This window comes from Orcinus orca, chromosome 9, assembly GCF_937001465.1.
Source record: "Orcinus orca chromosome 9, mOrcOrc1.1, whole genome shotgun sequence".
Classification (NCBI taxonomy): Eukaryota; Metazoa; Chordata; class Mammalia; order Artiodactyla; family Delphinidae; genus Orcinus; species Orcinus orca.
The window spans coordinates 84,999,513-85,023,509 of record NC_064567.1 but is presented as its reverse complement, the minus strand read 5'-3'; the positions used below and the strand labels follow the sequence as shown (position 1 = coordinate 85,023,509).

General features: G+C 39.2%; 2 protein-coding genes and 1 pseudogene across 5 annotated transcripts in view; 1 reads left to right on the top strand and 2 right to left on the bottom strand.

Annotated features, from left to right (window-relative positions):
• Nucleotides 1-3,259: 3,259 nt before the first annotated feature.
• On the bottom strand, nt 3,260-6,754 carry TMEM60 (transmembrane protein 60). Its single transcript, XM_004263395.3, has 2 exons — nt 6,558-6,754; nt 3,260-3,953 (listed from the first exon to the last, which is right to left on the bottom strand). Exon 2 carries the CDS (start codon nt 3,901-3,903, stop codon nt 3,502-3,504), a length of 402 nt encoding a protein of 133 aa, XP_004263443.1. The 5' UTR covers nt 3,904-3,953; nt 6,558-6,754; the 3' UTR covers nt 3,260-3,501.
• A 391-nt stretch (nt 6,755-7,145) lies between these two features.
• The window catches only part of PHTF2 (putative homeodomain transcription factor 2), a 113,169-nt gene continuing 96,317 nt past the window's right edge, over nt 7,146-23,997 (top strand). For 3 of the 4 annotated variants that reach the window (XM_033439798.2, XM_033439799.2, XM_004263397.3), the window contains exon 1: nt 7,146-7,286. The gene's annotated coding sequence lies outside the window, so the exon portion shown is untranslated. Of the gene's footprint in view, nt 7,287-22,213; nt 22,291-23,997 lie in introns of all 4 variants that reach the window. The other variant, XM_033439790.2, reaches the window with a different exon arrangement.
• LOC101270333 (thioredoxin-dependent peroxide reductase, mitochondrial-like) lies at nt 16,374-17,809 on the bottom strand (annotated as a pseudogene).

Sequence of the window (23,997 nt, the reverse complement as noted above, 5' to 3'; positions counted from 1 at the left end):
TTGGAAGCTCTCCATTGGTGGATTTCTGGTCATGTTTCATGTGGTAGTGGATGGTGCTACCACATCTGGTTTCTGTGTTCATGAAATGTTGAATAAGTCGTGGTTCCTCTGAATATCTATTTCCTACTTTTCATATTTTTAATTGCTATAGAAAATTATTTTGTTCACATGTTGCTTTTAATCAGAATTTTTTTTTTTTATAAATTTATTTTTGGCTGCATTGGGTCTTTGTTGCTGCTTGTGGGCTTTCTCTAGTTGCAGCCAGCGGGGCTCCTCTTTGTTGCGGTGTGCAGGCTCTAGGCATGCAGTCTTCAGTAGTTGTGGCTCGCAGGCTCAGTAGTTGTGGCGCACAGGCTTAGTTGTTCTGTGGCATGTGGGATCTTCCCGGACCACAGCTTGAACCCGTGTCCCCTGCACTGGCAGGCAGATTCTTAACCACTGCGCCACCAGGGAAGCCCTCAGTCAGACTTTTTGATAAGTATTTGCCCAAACCAGTTTAAGTTACTTCTCTGTGTTGACCTGGAAATTAATGACTTCACTAAAACCTTTCAAATTTAAGTTTCTTTCTTAAGGCAGAATGTGTTCTTTTTATAAACACCATCAGTAAACATCTCTATTATAAAGGAGGTATCCTATAGCTAAGACCAAGGGGAAGATATTTTCTGCAGTACTTACTGTTTATGTATTATTACATTAGTTTTGTTTCCGTCTGTAAGCATAATTTCTCTTTTATGTCTTCCATTACTTACTGTTCTAAAGTAGGCTGTGATATTGTAATTTATAATTAGAAATATGTATCTAATCTTCATCCCTGTTCCTGGCATAGGAATCAGATACCCTTGGAATTTCCTAAGTGATAAGTGTGATTAAGGTGTCTTTTGAGCTTATGTTAATGAGGAGACTCTTGCAAAGCTCCTAGGTAACCTACGGATTGGGGCTGGTTGCCAGGGGAACCAACCTAGCGATTAGAGTTGAAACTTTCAGTCCTCCTCTCCCCACCAGGGCTGGAGATTGAGTTCAATCACCAATGGCTAATGATTTAATTAATCATGCCTATGTAATCAAGTTTCCATAAAATACCAAAAGGACAAGGTTCAGAAAGTTTCTAGGTTGGTGAACATGAGGAGATGGGGAAAGAGTGGTGTGCCCAGAGAGCATGGAAGCTCTGCACCCCTTCCCCATACCTTGCCTTATGAATCTTCCATCTGGCTGTTCCTGAGTTAATATCCTCTTATAATAAACTGGTGTTCTAGTAAGTAAAATGTTTCTCTGAGTTATGTGAGCTGCTCTAGCAAATTAATCAAATTCAAGGAGAGGGTCATGGGAACCTCCATTCTAGAGGCGGTAGGTCAGAAGCAAGGTGACAACCTGAATTTGTGCCTGGCATCTGAAGTTGCAGAGGGGGTGGGGGGCACGTGCAGTTTTCTGGGACTGAACCCTTAACTTGTGGTATCTGATGCTATCTCCAGATAGTGTCAGAACTGAGTTAATTCCTTGGTGATGTAGGGAAAAAACACACACATCTGGTGTCCGAATCGGGGAGGCACACATCAATAACTTACTGCTGCTTCAGGTTGTTTATTTAGTGTGGCAGTATACCAAGTTAAGTAAGAAGAGTTCTACTTCCTGGGACTCTTTCAGATACTCTTACAATTGATTGATCCTCATGTGTGAACAAGTTGGTTATTGTGTTGCCTTTTTACATATAATTCTTACCGAACTTCTCTTTTCCTTGGAGACCAGTCCCACATTTCCTCTTAGTAATGTCATATAGAATTTCTGCTTTTGCTTGTTTCATGGCCTAGCTCAGGGGTCAGGAAACTACTGCCAATAGGCCATATTTAGGCCACTACCTGCTTTTTGTATAGCCTGTAAGGCAAGAAAGGTTTTTACAGTTTTAAACGGTTGAAACAAAAATCAAAAGAATAATATGTTGTGATATGTGGCAATCATACAAAATTTAAATTTCATTGTCCACAAATAGTTTTATTGGGACATAGCCATAGTCTATGGCTGCTTTCTCACCACAAGAGCCGAGTAGTTGTGACAGAAACCATATGGCCCACAAAACTTTAAGTATTTACTATATAGCCCTTTACAGAAGTACTTTGCTGACTCCTGGCCTAGCTGATTGTTTACATGTGGTGCTGTTCCTTCTTTTCTCTGTGAGAGATTATACTTAGATGATACTTTCACAACTACAGGTTTTCCTGAACTACAAAACCCTCCTATCTGGTTTCTCAGAGATTACAGCTTTCTTCTGCTTTGAATGTATTAATAATAGATTCCAGTGACCAAATAGTTTAGATCTCTCAATTGAATTAGGAATACCTGATCAAGTCTTGGAACATTATGTTCCCCATATTAACTATCCTTCTTAATCCTATTTTTACATACCCCAAATACTAATATATACCAATTATAAGACAGGGAAATATCTGTAACTGATCAGTTTTTTATTTATTTACCCTACCTCTGTAGTTTCAAACAAAGAGTTAAGTAGTATTAATTTGTAGTGCTGTGGCTGAAACTTTGTCATATTATCTGTCTTTACAAAGGAGAACTAGACCAAAATGCTATATTTAAGCAATCCTCTCAAGTATTAGCAGCCAGAAACCACTTTTTTGTTAGATATTTTTTAAATGAACAAAATACTCCTTTAGATACTCCCAAAGCTAAGTGAGGGCTGTATAGGGCAAGAACATCACCCTGACCCTGCTTTAGGGTTATAAGACACTTAAGACTCTTTGGAATTCTTGTAAGTACTGCCACCTACACTTCACTGGAATTGGTTAAGTACCCTCGTAGGGTGATCTATAATTTTTCAAACCAGGACACTTCTAAGAATGAAAGGGGAACTAACTCCCTGAGACCCCAGGACAATAGGCATAAACTGGACTTTCCTGACATAACTGGGTTGTATAGTTCCCCTAACATTAGAAAGAGGCAAGCTTCTGCTCTGTTTTAATATGCTACCTCTAGTTTATTTGTTTCAAATAGAAGGCAGAGGTAACAATGAACTTAGCCTAGATAAAAAACTGTCGAACTCTCAGATTCTTTCTGAATGTAAACATGAAGTGGCACCCCTAATTATTTCAGTAACTGTTTTTCCTTCATAATCGAGAAGCACTATTTACTATGGTAGTAATGGGGCCATGATATATTAAACTTCTACCCAAATATGTAGATTAAAAGCTTTATATTTACTTTAAATGTTGATCACATACTTAAAACATTATTCAATAGTCAAGTAGAAAAATAAGATCCAAAACAAACTTTATTTACATAGGACAATAAGGGTACTAATAACTAAAATACTGAATAATTAAGTTTTGGGTTGACTAGAAGTCCATGATTCACCAAGACTACTTTATGGAAGCAGTATAAAATTACATTTGATATTTTTCTCAGTTCTCTGGCATTCTTCAAGCTTGCAAGGATTCAGAACACTTTAATGATAGCTTGTTGAACAGCAATAAAATGAGATGATGTCCTTAGAAGTCAGTCTCTCACAAAAAAGACGTTATATCCAAGCTCTATCAAAGCCCCAGCCAGTAAGGCCCATAAAGGAATGAAGACATAGGACAGATTCATGGTAGTAAACTGTTCCAGTTTAGCACAGAGTGCAAGGCAGAAGGCTAATTTAAGTAACATTGCAATGAGGTACCAGGCTTTTTTTTTAATATTGTGTGATCCATGTCGAGGGTCAAAGCCAGACTTACATCGCCCAGCCATTTTCACAATCAGCATGACAAGAAGGATAGTATCAAATATCCAGACTGGAATAAATATGAGGAACCAGTTCCAAGGTGCCTTCTCATCCAGTTTCAACACCAACATGATCAAGAAGAGTAATGTGAAAAGCCAGGTGAGTAGTACTCTCTGAGCCAAGGACATTCTCATTTAAACAGTTTAAAGAGGCTGTTGCAGAGTCGAAAAAAGGGAAATATACCCTAAGAGAAGGAAAAAAAGTCAAGATTGTTTTGATACCAGAAAAAAATTTTTCTATTCCTGGTTTACAAAGCTGGCTCTTTCCAGCTTTGTAAAACTGATCTATATTTCTGTTTTGTACTAGTACTGTATGACTGTTACTGGATATGTTCTAATATCTGTGAGGTCTAGTACCTATTTACCATTTTCTTTTCCAGAATATTTTCTACTATTTTGACCTTCCACGTTTTTCAATGCTAAAATCACTAGTTCTTAAAAACTTGGAATTTTGATAGGAATGCATTCATCTATAATACTTAGGTATAAGCACTTATTTAATCTTCACATTATAGGTTTACAGTATGTTCCATACTTACGTTTTTTTATCAACCTTGTGACCAATGGGAAAAGGGTAAATAGAATGGGAAATCAGAAGCCAGGCTGCATGAAGTTGGGTGAGGAGTTAACAGAAGATAATGAAATGCAAACAGTTGACAACATTTTATTCCTTTGAAACATTTGGAGAAAAGAAGATGAAAGGTCAGACATACAATGAGGATGACAAAGGAAGGATCAAGGGCTTCCCTGGTGGCGCAGTGGTTGAGAGTCCGCCTGCCGATGCAGGGAACACGGGTTCGTGCCCCGGTCCGGGAAGATCCCACATGCCGCGGAGCGGTTGTGCCCGTGAGCCATGGCCGCTGAGCCTGAGCGTCCGGAGCCTGTGCTCCGCAACGGGAGAGGCCACAACATTGAGAGGCCCGCGTATCACAAAAAAAAAAAAAAGAAGGATCAAGAACAAATTTTCAGTAAAGTAGGAATCTAAGTATGATTATAAACAAAGGGAAATAAGCCACTGGGCAGTGATAGACTGAGGATGAGAGAGGACACTTGATGGCAACAGGAAAAGATCAGAAGGTAATGGGTATGGTAACAAAAGCATGGGTGATAGGAGTAAAAATGCAGGAAGATAAGAAACAGGGAAAAGGGGAGGAAGCTGGCTAGATAAATCAAATGCCCTAGACTATCATGTTTTAAGTAATTATATTTTAGAACTAACTTTGATTGCTACATCTCTACTACTTCAAACAGTGGGTGACTGTCATGGTGCAAGAGTATATATCTGTTGTATTTCAATAGTGACCTATGAATCTCCTAGCTCCGTTCTTTCCCTTATACCCATCTGCCTGCACTCAACTTGTTTACTTGGCTGGCAGATACTTCATACTGCACTATGAAAAACAGATGCTTTTGCTCCCAGGAAGGCATTTTCTGTGCTGGTCTCCTTTCCTGGCCAGAGGCTGCCATTGTGGAATATGGGACTGACTTTGGAAGAAGAGGTGGAGAGGTGCGTACTGATTAGTAACTACAGATGGGTTTCACACTGTAAATTGAATTTGCTCAATTTCCATTTCCAATCGATCTGGCCATTTTTATGGACTTTTAAAAGGTTTACAATAATACAGTTGCTTAAACGTAACTTCTCCATCAGCCAGCCACTGGATGAGTCAAGCTTCATTTTTTCTCGTAAAGAACTGAGTAGCAACTGGTCACAGGAAGGGAGCTGCATTCAACATAGGTACTTGAAGACTGGAGGTGAAAAGGCTGCAAAGAACACAGTCTTGTGGCTACAAGTTTTATTATGTGGGATGCAACAAACTTTTGTATGCACTTTTACTAAAATGCCCTCGATTGGGAAGCACTCTGTTGATATTTAAATGACACTTGAAGCATTATGGATGCTGGGGTTCAGTGATGACCTACAACTCCGATTTCATTAATTTATTAATAAATCTCTGTTAACTTATTATATTTGTTTCCTACTACTACTTTCTTCTTAAAGAAGGGCGGTGGGGGGGGACAGGGTGGAGGGAGCTGCATACTCCAAAACAAAAATTTGTTCAAGTATTTCTCATTTGAGGTGGTTATTTCTTGCACCTGCAAGATAGTTAAGTATATGCTTATCCATTGTTAAAACCTGTGCTTCCCCTAAATGGCAATCTAAAGGCCCCCTGCCCACAGTTCAACGTCTCGGTACCAGGTGTGTGGGCTTGATCATTTGTCCATGGTGCTTGCCACACCATCTCGCATTTCCCTTCTCTCGCGACTGCCAGTACACTTCCCAGTGAACTCGCCCCATCCCGAAGACAGTTTTGTTTAATGGGCCCCCAATACAGAGCTATTCTAAACAATGAGTCACTTTCTAAAGGCTCCTGCTGCAAAAGCCTTGGCCAACCTGACCGTCCTTCAAAGGAATAGCGTTGTGCTTACACTTACCTGATTTTCGGGCCTACTTGTCTCAGAACTTCAGGGCGTTCCTAAACTATCCTTGCCCTTCGTCTTCGAATAACGACGGTCCGCCAACGGTGCCCTATCCGGACTCCCCCCATTCTGCACTGTGGGACCAGTACATTCTGGAGTTGAACGCAGTTCTTGTACAATATGATCCACAATGCAAACAGAATCCCGGTGCCAAGAGGTGTATGTGCGTTTGGGACCGGGAGTGTGAGGGGGTGAGGGACGGCGACACGGCCCACAGAAGCATCTGGAGGCCAGGGCACCGGGGGGTGGGGGGCGCGGGGGGCGAGTGCACTTCGGAGGATGCCGGCTCGTTGGAGCCCCGAACTCACCTGGCAGCGCCGCTGGCTGGAGAGCGCAGAGGGGCGCGAAGATTAGGAAATTCGCCAGTTTGGATCCTTGGCCTTTTCCACCACGCTTTTTCCCCCATTAAATCCAGAATCCGTCACATGATAATCAAGAAAAAGATCTCAGTTCCGCCTCTCCAAACAACCACAGTGGAACCTCTCTCAGGTCTACCTCGGGGCCGCGCCCACATCCGGGGCAGGGTCTCACCGCCCTGGGCCTACCCTATAGGTAGAGAGAACGCCAATCTGGGTTCAGAGGCCCCCTTCCCTGCGGTAATTGGACCATTTGGCCGCCAGTGCCAACCAACCGACTTTTCCGTGCGATCGGGTTTGTCAAAAAGGCGGCAATAAAAGAAGCCAGTAGGCCCGCCTCTCTACTGCTACGGGCTAGGAGGAAAGTCAGTCTAAGCATAGCCGGGAGCGTCCGCGGTCCCATTGGGCCCACAGATGCCAATCAGACTTGCCAGCGCTCCGCCCCGCCCCCGCGGGTCGCCCCGCCCCTCCCCTCGCTCTCCCAGTCAGCGCGCGGAGACTGCAGGCTCCGGCGCAAAATCCTGCGGGAGAGGGGGTGGGGCGACGGCTCTGGAGGCAGCGCGCCCGCGGGTTGCTTCGTTGTGGCTCGTCAGGCTCCCGTGGCGGCGGCGGCGGCGTTTGCCTCGGTGTCTCCCGCGCGCACTCCAGCCGCCTCCTAGCGGCGCGGCGCCCTTTCCTACGGTAAGAGCCGGCATCACCTCCGCGCTGAGGCGGGCCGCGTGGAGGTCGTTGGGTTCTGACAGAAGCGGAGGATGAAGCTGGACGAGGGAGGAGAAGAGCGGTGGGTGGTATGGAGGTGGGGGGTGTGGGGGCATCGCGTAGTCCTCCCGGCCCGTGACTTCCTCGGCAGCCGCCGGCACCTGCGCTCCGGGACGCTATCTTTGGCCGGTGGCGGAGGCTCAGCCTCCCTCCTCCCGAACCCGCGCTGTCCTCGAGCCTTGATGGTGATGGGCCGAAGCCCAGCGCCGCCTCCCGCCCCTCCGCCCCCTCCCAAGTCCCCTCTCCTTCGCTTCCTTCCCCTGGCGCTATGTTTGGGGCGCGTCGGGTCCTGGAGGGAGTGCGGGGTCATCGGGTGGCCGAGCCGGGGTCGGCGGGGAGCGGCCAGCTAGCAGTCGGAGGAGCGGGCTCGGGAGGAGGGGGCGACCCTGCGCGCGCTGGACGCCGACTGGAGGGGGTCGCTGCCCTGCTCCCACTGAGCGGGCAACAGTTTAGTTTTCTGATTCCAGCACTGACTGCGGAGCTGGCGCTGAAATCCTTGGCATGGGCCTTAAAGGGATATTTCTTGTCTGGAAACAATGCCGCGGTCCATCAGCGTGCTTCACCTTTTCTTATTTTTATCTGCCTGATGTTGACAGCCAGTGTTCTGGTATTGTTCCTTCGAGTCATGGCTTTCTAACGCAACACCTCCTTGTAGAATTTAAGAGATTATTCTGTCACTAATCTGTCACCCTTTTAATTTTTAGCCCGGCCAAAAAAGGCCCTGCTTTATAACAACATATACTGTCTAGGGAAGTACAGAATCTGGAACAATTTATTAATCTCTGTATCTACATACCAAGTAATTTTAAAATTCGTGGTGAATGTGTTAGGTATTTTGTTATTCACACTTGCTCACTTTGTTAATGGTATATTCTGTTTACTTTGAGATTGGTTGTTATTTATGGTACTTTGATTTTAGAGCTTTTGGTTAGCTTTAGCCAACTAAGCATTTGAAGATTTTTCTTTTTTTTTCCCCTTTGAGACTGGCTATAGCCTTAGTGTTTGCTCTTGTTTCTAGGGATTATGTATTTTTAAAAACTTTTTTCTCCAAAACTGGGCTTTTTCATAGATTTTTAAAATTTTAAGGGGGAATTCTGATAATTTGGAAACTAGGCACTTTAGCCTAAAGAGCCGTAAAATAGCATAACAATATAAAATCCTAACTTTTTGGAGTAAGGGTTGGTAAGTTTAAGAGAAGGAAATGGGTATCCTCTGTCAGGTGTAGTGGCTTAGCCTCTAGATTCCAGACCAATATGGAGGTGTGGTGAGAATGAGCCATGCCTGAGACCAGACACAGGTGGTTCCAGGAGCGTTTTCTTGCAGGGGAAATAGCCTGCCTCCCACACAGGTTAGTTGTCTTCCTGCATCAGGTAGTATTAAGTTAGGTGGTAGTAAAATAGGAAGTGTCTGTGTTCCAATTTTCAAACTTGCTGGTAGGGCTTGAAAATGTGGTGAACAAATAAAATATAGTATACAGTGGGGGCACTCTTGCATAGTCAAGCCTCCAAGAATAAACTTTTTTTGAGTCCAGACTGGCACTGGACAGTTGGCCCTAAAAGTCAAGTAAGTGACCTGAGCAATTTTTAAACCATGAACCTTTTTGGCTAGTCCATTTCATTCAAAATTGCAAGGAAATTTTTTTTTAAGTTTTTATTGGAGTGTAGTTGATTTACAGTGTTGTGTTAGTTTCAGGTGTACAGGAAAGTGAATCAGTTATACATATAGCCACTCTTTTTTAGATTCTTTTTCTATATAGGCCATTACAGAGTATTGAGTAGAGTTCCCTGTGGTACATAATAGGTCCTTATTAGCTATCTATTTTATATATAGTAGTGTGTATATGTCAATCCCAGTCTTCCAATATACACCCCCCTGGTAAACATAAGTTAGTTTTCCACATCTGTAACTCTATTTCTCTTTTGTAGATAAGTTCATTTGTACCCTTTTTTAAGATTCCACGTATAAGCGGTATCATGTGATATTTATCTTGTCTGACTTAACTTCACTAAGTACAATAATCTCTAGGTCCATCCATGTTGCTGCAAGTGGCATTATTTCATTCTTTATTATGGCTGAGTAATATCAAGATTATAAGGAATTTGTACTGAAAAAGGCTACACTAGACTGAGCCGAAGAAAATTTAGGGTAGCATGTAGGAAAAGATGAGGATTGTCTATGTTACCTCATTTAATCCTTTTAATCCTAGGAGGTAGCTACTGTGATTACTGTCCTCCCATGAGTTAATGTAGGTTAACTCATGTGTTCAAGATTTCTCAGCTAATAAGTTGGTGGAGGTGGAATTTACATCTAATCAATCTGATTACAAAGCTTATATTCCAAGCTGTTGTGCTTTCCCATCACAGTAAAAATGGCTTCATAGAGATTTGGTTGAAGGAGAGCAATCAATGGAAAATAATGCTGCAAAACCATAAACTGAATATTCAGTAACGCTTTGAGATCGTTGTATAATAGGCTCTGTTGAGTGTTGCTGGGAGGTAAGGATGGAGTAACCTTCCCCGTCTTTGAGGAACATCCCTTTAGTGGGAGAGAGAGATATTTGAACGAATAATGGTAACACAATGCAGTATATACTATAAGAGAGTGCCGTAGAGTGTGTGGTTTCATGGAAAGAGAATTCAGTTAAAATTCAGACAGACCAGCGTTTGAATTCCTGTTTTGATTTGTGACCTTGAACATGATACCAAACCTTTTTCATCTTTAGTTTCCTTATCTGTTAAGTGGAGAGAATAATGTTTCAAAGGGGAGTATTAGTATTAAATAAAATATGTAAAGTATTGTCACATTGGTAAGCCCTGAATAAAGAAGAAGGAAAAAATAAATTGAACAGAGTTGAGAAGGGGTTGGAGGTTTAGCAGGGAGCTATCTCTGGAACCTAAAAAGGTGACTGATAATTTTGATTAGTGGGGAGGGAAGGCATCAAACACAGAACACACAGAACTGGGGGCAGGAGAACCGGAATATGGATTGTTGAGGGAATGGCAAGTAATTGTGGCTCTGTATAGAAAGTATTTTTGAAGGCCAAATTTAAATGATAATTGTATAGAAATGTGGCTGGACAATTTTAGTGGTTATAAATTGCATACTTAGATACTGAAATTATAGGAATATCTCAAGAGTTTGTGCATTGTTACATTTTTATTTAATATTTACCTTTGAATACTTATTTTCCCTACTGTCAGTTAAAATTTCATTTCCAAACATGTTCAGGCAAGCAACTATTTCATTATTTCATTGGGATACTTCATTCTAAGCTGTAAAAGAAGACTAAGGCAATTGCACCAAATTTGTGAGGTGTGTTTTGGGATTATTTAAAAAAGAAGAAGAATCGTGGGAATTCCCTGGAGGTCCAATGGTTAGGACTCCGTGCTTCCACTGCAGAGGCCCTGGGTTCAATCCCTAGTTGAGAACTAAGATCTGCAGGATGCATGGCTCGGCCAAAAAAATTAAAATAAAGTAAGGTAAAGTAAAGAAGAGTCTTAAGTGATTGATTGCCTTCCCTTAACCACCCCCCCTTACCTACTCTGTTGCCATATAGAGTCAGTATTGCAAACTACCCTTTGCATATGTATACCCTTTGACTGTCTTTTCTGAACTGAAACTTGAGATGTGACTGTTGGACAGAATGTTTTAAATTGGGACTGTCCTTGAAAAATCTAAGAAAAAGTCCCATGGTTATGTCTTCCCCTCGGGTTAGCACAGAACCGTAAATACTCCCATTGGATTTATTTATTTATTTATTTTTAACATCTTTATTGGAGTATAATTGCTTTACAATGTTGTGTTAGTTTCTGCTGTATAACAAAGTGAATCAGCTATATGTATACATATATTGCCATATCTCCTCCCTCTTGCGTCTCCCTCCCACCCTCCCTATCCCACCCCTCTAGGTGGTCACAAAGCACCGAGCTCCTCTCCCTGTGCTATGTGGCTGCTTGCCACTAGCTATCTATTTTACATTTGGTAGTGTGTATATGTCAGTGCTACTCTTTCACTTTGTTCCAGCTTACCCTTCCCCCTCCCCATGTCCTCAAGTCGATTCTCTACATCTGAGTCTTTATTCCTTTCCTGCCATTAGGTTCATCAGAACCATTTTTTTTTAGATTCCATATATGTCACATTGGATTTATAAATGTGGATCACTTTATAACCAGAATCATATGACTAAGTTGAAAATATTAAGTGACATTTAGGAAAGCTGCATTTTTAGTCCCAACTTGTTAGCTTCATGTAAATTGCTAAAATGACACAAAATAATAGAGGTGAGTTTTCAGATGAGAAAAAAAAATTGCTTCCTAGAACAGGTAATTTTAGAGGACTAGGAAAGAAAATATGCTGGACTTCATTTTGAACAGGAACTAAAGCAGGAAATGGCGGTGCCTGAACCACAACTTGATAATAATCGTAACATGATTAAATTTGACATTTAATGAGAGGAAGTAAAGGCAAAAAAAGTGTACTGTATGCAGCTTTCCAGTTTCAAAAACAGTAGGGGAAGGGACTATTAAAAGTGTATCTACAGAAAGTTTGAAGACATGTAGTAGGCACTCATGTTTGTTTCATGAATGAAAGCACCTTAGTCATACATTCAGTAAAATGTCTCTTACAGGTAGCAAAAAGCTTATGAAAGTTATGTGGCACAAGTTTTGGTGCTCTACAGACCTAGGTTCAAGTTTCAATTCTACAGTCCACCAGTTTTCTAACTTTGGGCTCATTATGTAATCTTTTCTTTTTTAAAAAAAATTTTATTTATTATTTTTGGCTGCGTTGGGTCTTCATTGCTGCACGCGGGGCTACTCTTTGTTGTGGTGCGTGGGCTTCTCATTGTGGTGGCTTTTCTTGTTGAGCGTGGGCTCTAGGCACATGGGCTTCAGTATTTGTGGCACGCAGGCTTCAGTAGTTCTGGCTGTTGGGCTCTAGAGGGCAAGCTCAGTAGTTGTGGCTCGCGGGCTTAGTTGCTCCGCGACACGTGGGATCTTCCTGGACCAGGGCTCGAACCCGTGTCCCCTGCATAGCCAGGCGGATTCTTCACCATTGCGCCACCAGAGAGTCCCCTCATTATGTAATCTTTTTGATGTTCAGTTTTATCTAATCATAAAATGGGGATATCTACTCTGCAAGATTTTGAAAACTAAATGAGCTAATATATGTGAAGCACTTGATTCATTGCCTGGCTTATAAGACTTGCTCAAAAAAAAAAAAAAGGTTGCTGCAATTGTTCAACTAAGTTGAGCAGGTATACTTTTTAAAAAAATACAATTCTCAAATAGAGTAAGGAAAGGCCGAAAATGGCAAACAAAGAAAACCTTAAAAGGAGGCAATGGATGTTATATAGGTAACAGGCAGTGTTGAATAAAGAATTGAATCATTGCAGCCACATACAACAAAAAAAGGGAAAAGATAGGGAGCGAGCTTCACGTTCTCAATTTTTTTCCTGAAGAAAGGAGGTCAGACTCATTAAACCAAATAGAGCAAATAAATAGGGTTTTGCTTTTCTAAATGACAGTAAAAAGATCACTGAAATTGGGTCTCTTGTACTGTGAATTAAGTATATAGGGAAAGGGACTTATCTTCTCAACTCTTTTAACTACCTTCTTACTCCTCAAGTTCTTTTAACAGAGAAAAGCCATTGTGCAGTTAATTGTACAGTTACAGAGAAGGCTTTTAATTGCAAGTAATCCTGGTAGATAGAGCAGCTTAATTTACACAGATCCCCTAAATGTTGATTCTGTGTATTAATCACATTGCCTTCCAATCTACCTTTTGGTCACTGAATGTCTAAATGTACCATATGTTGAAAAATTAAACATATCTTCTTGTTCTCCTCTTGTATTCCCTGTTCTAATGAATGGTTCTTCTGATGTTCAAGCCAAGAATCATGGAACATCCTTACTCTTTTACTCCCCATACCTTTCATGTCCAATCCATTACTGCATCTGATTATTCTCTCTACTAATTATCTATCTTTTAATCATGCCCTATCCCAACACCTACCCCAAGTTAAAATACAAACGCTCATTGCCCACAACTAGAGAAAGCCCGCGTGCAGCAACAAAGACCCAACGCAGCCAAAGAAAAACATTAAATAAATAAATAAATAAATTTTAAAAATGCTCATTGCCACTGACTTATTTCATGCCCTCATCATTTCATTATTGTCACTAGTCTCTACTTTTTTTTTCTGGCCGCGCGGCATATGGGATCTTAGTTCTCCCGCCAGGGATGGAATGTGGGCCCCCTGCAGTGGAAGCATAGAGTCTTAACCACTGGACCTCCAGGGAAGTCCCAGGTCTCTTTACTTTTAATTTAGCCTCGTACTAACCAGTTCTCTACACAGCTTCCTTCCAGAATGATTTTGTTGAAATACTAACATAACCATATCAAACTTATATATCCATAGTGCCTGCACATGATAGTTAATAAATACTTGATCTCTCCATGTATCTTAAACTTAAGACAATATTAAATGACTTGCATACTTATGCCTGGAGTTTTCTTTATGGGAAAGATTTTAACTACAAATTCAATTTCTTTAATAGACAAAGGGTTTTTTATTTCTTTTTGAGTGAGCATCTATTATCATTTGTATCTTTCAAGGAATTTGTCAATTTAAGTTGTTAAATTCATGGACATAAAATTGTTCATAATATTCCTTTATTATCTTCTTAATATCTGTAAGATTTGTAGCAATGTCCCCTTTCTCATTCCTGACTGTAAATTTGTGTGTTTTCTCATTTTTTTCCTGTTCAATCTGACTAGAAGTTTGTCTGTTTTATTGATATTCTCAAGAACCAGGTTTTGGTTTTCTTTATGGATTTTGTGTTCTCAATTTCAATAATTTCTCTTCTTTATTATTTCCATTTTGCTATTTACTTTGCATTTTATTTGCTCTTGATTTGCTAGAATCTTAAAATGTAAACTTAATTTGTTAATTTATTGTCTTCTAGTATAAATGTTTAATGCTATAAAATTCCCTTCTAAATAGTGCTTTGGTGGCATCTCAAGTGTTGATATGTTGTGTTGTCATTTTTGTTCAATTCAAAAATCCTTGCTGATTTTGTGATTTCTTTGTTGACCCTATTGGTTATTTAAAGGTATGTACCCAAGTCTTCCAATATTTGGGGATTTTTCAGATGTTGATTTCTGATTTAATTTCACTGTGGTCAGAGAACATACGTTGTGTGATTTGAATCGTTTTGAATTTATTGAGACTTGTTTTATGGCCCAGAATATAGTCTCTCTTGGTAAATGATTCATGTGCACTTGAAAAGAATGTTGGGTGGAGTGTTCTATAAATGTCAGATCAAATTGATTGATAGAGTTTTTCAGATCTTCTCTATCCTTACATATTTTATGTCTGCTCGTTCTCTCAATTTTTTAAAATAATTTTATTTATTTATTTATTTATTTATGGCTGTGTCAGGTATGAGTCGTGGCACGTGGGATCTTCGTTGCGGCAGGCGGGCTTCTCTCTAGTTGTGGTGTGTTCCAGAACGTGCGGGCTCAGTAGTTGAGGTGCACAGGCTCTGTAGTTGTGGCTCACAGGCTCCAGAGCGTGTGGGCTCTGTAGTTGCAACATGCAGGCTCAGTAGTTACAGCACCTGGGCTTAGTTGCCCTGTGGCATCTTAGTTCTCTGACCAGGGATCTAACCAGCATCCCCTGCAATAGAAGATGGATTCTTAGGCACTGGGCCACCAGGGAAGTCCCTGTTCTCTCAATTTTTGAGAGAAGGGTGTTGAAATCTCTGACATAACTGTGGACTTGCCAATTTCTCCTTGCAGTTTGATCAGTTTGGCTTCATATATTTTGAAGTTCTGTTACTAGACACATACATATTTAAGATTGGTATCATCTTTTGATGAATTGGATCTCTTTATCATTGTGAAATGGCCCTCTTGTAATATGCTTTTCTCTAAAGTCTACTTTATCAGTATTGCCACTCCAGCTTTCTTTTGATTAGTGTAAGTGTGATATATCTTTTTACATTTTTTAACTTTTTACCTACTTGTGTGTTTGTATTTAAAGCAGATTTCTGATATATAGCATATAGTTTGTCCTTGTTTTTTTTTTTGTTTTTTTTTAAATCCAGCATCCTAATCTCTGCCTTTTAATATAGACCATTTACATTTAATATGATTATTGATTTTGATGGGTTTAAATCTGCCATCTTGCTATGTGTTTATTTGTGCAATCGGTTCTTGTTCCTTTTTTCTTTGTCTTCTTTAGTATTATTGGAGTATTTTTTTTATGACTGTCCCCTTTATTGGAGTATTAATTATCTATAGCTCTTTTTTTTTTTTTTACTGCCTGTCTGTAGTGGCTGTATACATCTTTAACTTATCACATCTACTTTGAGTAAAACACAGCTTTTTATATCATATAAGAACCTTGTAACAGTATACTTCCATATTCCCTTCTCAGCCTTTGTACTATTGTCATACATTTTGGTTTTACATATGTTATAAATTCCACAATATAGTTCTACTTTTTTAGCTTTAAATGGTCATTTGTCTTTCAAAGGGATTGAAAATATTTTTTTGTTTTTTTTTTTTAGAAAAAATGCTCTTAAATTTACCCACATATTTACCATTTTCAAGGCTCTTCATTCCTTTGGAATTCTTTTTTCATCTGGTATCATTTTCCTTCTTCCTGAAAGACTTCCTTTAGTATTTATTGTAATGCTGTACTACTGATGAAATTTTTTCAGCTTTTGTATATGTGAAAAAAAATATGTATATATATATTTTTTTATATTTTTTACATTGAACACTTCAGGAAAGAAAATAATTAAGTGATGATTCAAATGCATGAATGATTCAAATTCAAAATGCAATCCCTGGATTCAATAAATATCCTTTATAATTATACCCAGTCAATATTAGAAATGTATGTAGGCACTAAGTCAGCTAAAAAAATAAGTAAAATAACTATATAAAGTATAAATTTCAGGACTGGGGAACATGCATGATCAGTTAAGTCACTTTGCCACTGTAGGTGCTTTTTAAAAAACATGATTCACATTTGCTTCAATCACATACACATTCATTGCAGGTGTTTCCCACCCCACCCCCACCCCCCGGCCACACTGCATGGTATGTGGGCTCTTAGTTCCCTGACCAGGGATTGAATCTGTGCGCCCTGCATTGGAAGCACAAAGTCTTAACCACTGGACCACCAGGGAAGTCCTGCAAGTGTTAAACTGGACCATTGATGCTAACAACTTAAAACTATGATCTTAAAAGAAAATTCAGTTTAATACAAAGAAACACACGAAGAAAATCTCAGGACCCTTGATCAGAAGTTTTGATGCCTGTCATACTACTCTGGTGTATACAAAGGTTCAAGTAAGGCTGAGAAAGAAGAATTGTTTCCTTTTCCCTTTGAAGACATGATCCAAGAAACAGAGGAATTGCACATTCTATAGCAACTAGCTATCTGTCCATACACTGCCAATAAAGGACTCCTTACATTAGTAACTAACCAAGTTTTAAAAGCCTTGGCCCGTGTTACAAAAACAGAACGTTTAGAGTAATATTTACGAATACTAGCATAATTGTTTTTTTGCCTTCTCTAAGTAATAACCTTTGAAGTGCTAAAAGCGAGTTCCAGCTGTGGTTCTTTTCTGGTGTGGGGAGCTGCAGGTGCACATGGGATGGTCTACTGATTTACCTTCTCACAGTATTCTTTGGAAGCAGTTGGATGGGGCTTGATTGTAGGAGAATCTGGGGTCCATTTGGCTGGGCAGACTTCTCCATGGGTTTCCACAAACTGAAATGCCTCCACCAAGCGGAGGGTCTCTCCCATGCTTCAGCCCACTGGGAGATCATTGACACTCAAATGCTTGATGACTCATTGGGGTCAATTATGAAGAGACGTCGTAGTGCAAGCCCAGGACCTGCTAACAGCACACCGTAGTCTCGGGAAATCTGTTTAGTCAGATCTGACAAGAGTGTGATTTGCATGTGGCCCAAACCGCCATTCTTCCTTGGTGTGTTTACCCAGGCCAGGTGGGAGAAGTGGGAATCCACTGACACTGTAACGATTTCACAGTTCACATTGTGAAATTCATTGGCTTTGTCACTGAAAGCAGTAATTTCTGTAGGACACACAAAGGTGAAATCCAAAGGATAGAAGAAGAGCCCTAAATATTTCCCCTTAAAGTCATCAAGGCTTATTTCTTTGAACTCTCCATTGACAACAGCTGTACCCTTAAAATAGGGCGCATGCTGGGTGACGACAGGGGCATGGTATGAGGAACTGGTGCTAAAGGTGAATTTTGCTTGACCAGAACCAGACACAATGCATTTGTCAAGCACGTTCTTCGAGAAGCAGCAGGCCTAAGGGCTGCAGCAGAAATGCCCCAAGGAATGACACTCACGTGTTGGACAAGCGAAGTCTGGAGCAACCTTCCTGCCGTGGCTGCCATCTTAAGGGTGCATGGGACCCGCGGGGCAGACAGAGAAGCAGAGAGCTGAAAAAATATTTTTGACTTTATTTTTGAAATATATTTTTGCTGGGTATAGAATTTTAGATTGACACTTTTTTTCTTTCAGGACTTTAATGATACTGCACCAGTGTCTTCTCATTGCATTTTCCAATATGAAATCTACTGTTATCCTTATTTCTTTATATTGAAAGTGTTTTTTTTTCCCCCCGGCTGCTTTTTAAGATGATCTCTCTACCATTGGTTTTAAGCACTTTTATTATGATGTGCCTACGATGTGTTTTATGTTTCTTATGCTTGGGGTTTGTTGAGCTTCTTGGTTTGTAGATTTACCATTTTCATCAGATGTAGAAAAAGTTTGTCCATTATTTCTTTAAATAGTTTTTCTGTGTTTCTTCACTCTTCTCATTCTGGTACTCCAGTTACGCATATATTATGCCACTTGATATTGTCCCACAGCTAACTGATGCTCTGTTCATTTTTTTAAAATATTTTTTTCACTCCTTGTTTCAACTTGGATAATGTCTCCTGCTCTGTCCTCAAGATTAGTAATCTTCTTTTCAGTTTCTGATCTGTTATCTCATCCAGTGTATTTTTCTTCTTAGACATTTTATTTTTCATTTCTGTAAGTTTGATTTGAATTTTGTCTATATCTTACATATTTCTCCTTTACATGTTCAATCTTTCTTCTTTTTAAAAAAATATATTTATTTATTTATCTGGTTGCGCCCAGTCTTGGTTGTGGCAGGCAGGCTCCTTAGTTGTGGCTTGCTGGCTTCTTAGTTGCAGCACATGGGCTTCTTAGTTGTGGCATGCAAACTCTTAGTTGTGGCATGTATGTGGGATCTAGTTCCCTGACCAAGGATTGAACCCGGGCTCCCTGCATTGGGAGCATGGAGTCTTATCAACTGCGCCACCAGGGAAGTCCCTCTTCTTCTTTCTTGAATACAGTTAACCTTTGAATGATGTGGGCGTTAGGGGTGCTGACTGTTCACACAGTCGAAAATCTGTGTATAACTTTATAGTTGGCCCTCCACATCCACGGTTCTGCATCTGCAGATTCAACCAATCATATAGATCATGTAGTATTGTAGTATGTTTTTATTTTTTAAAAAATCTGTGTATAAGTGGAACTGCACAGTTCAGACTGTTGTTCAAGGGTCACCTGTAGAGTCTATACTAGCTGAGTTTTCAAAAAATTGTGGTAAATAATACATAACATAAAATTTATCATCTTAATAATTTTTTAAGTATATAGTTCAGTAGTGTTAATTACATTAATATTGTTGTGAAACAGCTCTCCAGAACTTCTTCATCTTGCAAATCTGAAACTCTGTATCCATTCAACAACAACTACTCTTTACTTCTTCCCTCATTCCCTGGAAGACATTCTTCTGTTTTCTGTCTCTATGAATTCAACTATGCTAGGTACTTCAGATAAATGGAATAATACAGCCTTGGTCTTTTTGTGACTGGCTTATTTCACTTAGTGTAATATCCTCAAGATTCATCCATGTTGTGGCATGTGGCAGGATTTCCTTTAAGGCTGAATAATATTCTGTTGTATAATTTTCTTTATTCATTCACCCATTGGTGGACATGTGAGTTACTTTAATCTCTTTGCTATTGTGAATAGTGCTTCTGTGAACATGGGTATGCAGATATGTCTTCAAGACCATGCTTTCCCTTCTTTTGGGTATATACCCAGAAGTGAGATTGCTGGATCATATGGTAGTTCTATTTTCAATTTTTTGAGAAACTTCCATACTATTTTCTATAGTGATTGCACCACTTCACCATTGCACTAACAGTGCACAAGGGTTCCAGTTTTTTCACATCATGTTAACACTCGTTATTTTCTGTTTTGTTGATAGTAGCCATCATAATGGGTATAAAGTGATATCTCATTATGGTTTTAATTTGTATTTCCCTAATGATTAGCGATGTTGAGCATCTTTTCACATGCTTGCTGCCCATTTGTATATCATCTTTGGAGAAGTGTCTATTCAAGTCATTTGCCCTTTTTTTTTTTTTTTGCGGTACGCGGGCCTCTCACTGTTGTGGCCTCTCCCGCTGCGGAGCACAGGCTCCGGACGCACAGGCTCAGTGGCCATGGCTTACGGGCCCAACCGCTTCGCGGCACATGGGATCCTCCCGGACTGGGGCACGAACCTGTGTCCCCCACATCGGCAGGCGGACTCTCAACCACTGCGCCACCAGGGAAGCCCCATTTGCCCATTTTTAAATTGAGGTATTTGATATTTTGTTAAGTTGTAGTTCTTTATATATTCTGAATATTAACCCCTTATCACATACATAGTTTGCAAATATTTCCTCCCATTCCATAGGTTACCTTTTCACTCAATTGATTGTATCCTTTGATGCACAAAAGTTTTTAAGTTTGATTTAGTCCCATTTGTGTATTTTTGCTTTTATTTTCTGTTCTTTAGGTGTCACAACCAAATAAATCACTGCCAAGTACAATGTCATGAAGTTTAACCCTACATTTTCTCCTATGAGTTTTATAGTTTTAGGTTTTACTCTTAGGTCTTTAATCCACTTTGAGTTAATTTTTATATAAGATAAGGGTCCACCTTCATTCTTTTGCATGTGGATATCCATTTTTCTGTGCACAAGTTGTTGAAGAGGCTGTCCTTTCCCCATTGAGTGGGGTCTTAGCATTCTTGTCAAAGATTATTTGACCATATATGCAAGGGTTTATTTCTGGACTCTGTTCTGTCCCATTGGTCTATTTGTCCTTATGCCAGTACTATGCTGTTTTGATTACCATAGCTTTGTAATATGTTTTGAAATCAGAAAGTGTGACTCCTCCAATTTGTTGTTCTTTTACAAAATTATTTTGGCTATCTGCGGTCCCTCAAGATTCCATATGAATTTCAGGATGAATTTTTCCGTTTCTTCAAAAAATGCCATTGGAATTTTGATAGAGATTGCATTGAATCTGTAGATTGTTTTGGGTATGGACATCTTAATAATATTAAGTTTTCCAATCAGGAACATGGGTTTCTTTCCATTTGTGTGTGTGTGCATGCATGTGTGTGAATGTATACATGTACATACATAATATATACACATAAGGTGTATGTACACATGCACAGTATTTTGTATATAATAGCTGTTTTAATCATAGCACTTTTGTCATTTCTGGATTCGCTTCTTGTAACTGATTTTTCTCCTCATTATGGGTAGTATTTTCCTTTTTCTTTGCATGCCTGCTAAGTTTTGTTTGGATGCCAGACATTGTGAATTTTGTTGTTTGGAGCTGTCTTTTCTTTGTATTCTTATAAATATTCTGAGCTTTGTTTTGGAACACAGTTATGTTATTAGAAACAGTTCTTCAAGGCATGCTTTTAAAGCTTTGTTAGATGAGTCCTGAGCATCCTTTAGTACAAGGCTAATTTAGCCTTATTACTGGGGCACTGCCCTTCTCAGTATTCTAGCTGTTGCCCATTATTACAGGATTTTTCCACTCTAGCTGTGAACTCTTACCATCCCTGTGTGAACTTTGGTAATTGTTATGCCAGCTCCTTTCTGGTGGTTCTATTCCTGGCTTTAGGTAGTTTATCTTCATAAGTGTGCTGATCAACAATAATCAGCTGAAGACTCAGTGGGACTCCTCTTCAAAGCTCCAGAGCTCTTTTGTGCTCTTCTCTCCTCTCTGGTACTTTGCCCTGAGAACTCTAGTTGTTTTGCTGTCCTTGAATGCTCAAATCTGTCCTCTCAACTTGGGGAGACTGTCAGGCTCTGGTTTTCCCCTCCTAGCACTGTGTCCTGGAAACTCTACAGGCAGTACTATTAGGAAATAATAGGGCTCACTTTTTTGTTTCCTTTTTCAAAGATTATTGTCTTGCACAGCCTGTTGTCCAATGTCTGAAAAGATTTCATGTATTTTGTCCTTTTTTTCTTTTTTTTTTTTTTAGTTTTAAAGGTGGGAGGGGGAATTCTCTGACGGTCCAGTGGTGAGGACTCTGTGCTTCCACTGCGGAGGGCTGGGTTTGATCCCTGGTGGGGGAACTAAGATCCTGCAAGATGCATGGTACAGCCAAAAAAAATAAGATAAAAGGTGGGAGGATTAATCTGGTCCCTGATACTCCATCGTGGCTAGAAGTGGAAACCCCTCTTCATTAAATTTTAAAGTAATGCTTTAAAATACATAAAGTACCATTTTTAGTATTGTTTTAATTAAAACCCATGATTTTAGAATGTATTAGCTTTGGATAGCAAGAACCAAATTGTACCGTACGTTTTGACTGGATAAACGTGTTTATGTTCAGCTTCCTCAGCATTCCTGTTGTACTTGAAACAAATGTAGGAATGTATGGTGAGTCAAAAGGAAAGCAACTAATTGCATTTTCTTCTTTTTAGAACCCAGTTCTCATTGACAAAAAATGTGAGAGAGTGAAAAACATGGCTATATTATTACTAGGGCAAATAAATGAGAAGTAAGTATTAATATTTCTCTAAAGGTGTAATAATTCAGATTTTATCATCATTGGAAAATATTTGCCACAAAGACTAAAAATACCGCTGTGATCCAAAAATACCTTTTATATTTTGAGAGGTCAGTGTAACTTAACTTTGGAAATAATAGGTATTAAAGGTTGTTAAAAATCTCTGTAGAGGAAATGTAGTTAAGATGTTAGAAGAGTATGTCTAAAAATGTCTCCTCATTGATCATAGGCAACTGAAATGGCCTTTTTCTTTTGATGGAGGTGAATTATGTAAATTGGTAAAATCAAAACATAGAGTCAGTTTTCTTTTGTCTACCCTGTGCATCCCTTTCACTGCAACCACACTACATGAGAAAATAAACTTAATTATAAAAGGAAGGCTTTATGTGTATTAAGTTGATAGTGTGTGTGTAGAAAATTAACATGAGAAAGGAGATATTTTAAAACTGAATTAAAAATTACTATAGTTATTTTCTTCTTTTTTTATTTTGACATAATTTGACTTTGAAAAGTTACAAGAATTCCTGTATACGCTTCAGAGATTAACCAAATATTAAACATTTTACTGGATTTGCTTTATCCTTATTTTTATATATACAGATATACATTACTTTTTTCCTGACTCATTTGAGTCTTTATAATCCTTTAACTATGTGAACCTCAGTTTTATTTCCTAAAAACATTCTCCTACGTAAGCAAAGTATGATGATCAAAAATCAGGAAATTAACTTTGATACAATAGTATTATCTAATCTTCAGATATTATTCACATTTCACCAGTTGTCACAATACTGTCCATTATGGCAAGAGAAAATCCAGGATCACATCCTGCCTTTAGTTGTCATGTCTCTGTAATTTACTTTAAGCTGGAATAGTTGTAGAGCTATGTTTATATGTCATGATATCGACATTTTTTAAAGTGTTGAGGCCAGTTATTTTGCTGAATGTCCTTCAATTTTAGTTTGGTTGATTTTTTTCTCGAGACTAGAGTCAGGTTATATACTTTTGGCAGGAATATCACAGACATAATGTTCTTTCCAGTACATTATATCAGGAAGCAATTGCTGCAGTTTCTCCTGTTACTGGTGATGATAACTTGGATCATTTAGTTAAAAAGGTATCTGCCAGGTTTCTCCAAAGCTAAGTCATTATTTCACTCCTTGTAACTATTAAGTACCTTGTGGAGAGATACTTTGATTATGTAAATACCCTATTACTCAAACTTACGCATTGGCTTTAATATCTATTGATGATTATTGTACAAATCAGTTTTCAAGATGGTTGCTTAAAAGTTGTCATCACAAGGGAAAAACTGTAACTGTGAGGTGATGGTTGTTAACTTATTGCGGTAATCATTTTGCAGTATATACATATATCAAATCATTATGTTCTACGACTTAAACTTATGCAATGTTATGTCAGTTATATCTCACTAACATTGGGGGAAAAAAGATGGTTGCCAAATAGTGATTTTTTTTTTCCAGTTCACCAAATTCTTCTGTGTTTATTAGCTGGCTTCCTGGTACAAAGAAGGCTTCCTGCTCCAAAGAAAGCTTCCTTCTGTTATTTATTCATTCATTCATTCATTCATTCATTTGTATCAGTATAGGCTCATTGATTTTTTTTAATTCTTTTTTTAAAAATTTATTTTATTTATTTTATTTTTGGCTGCATTGGGTCTTCATTGCTGTGTGCGGG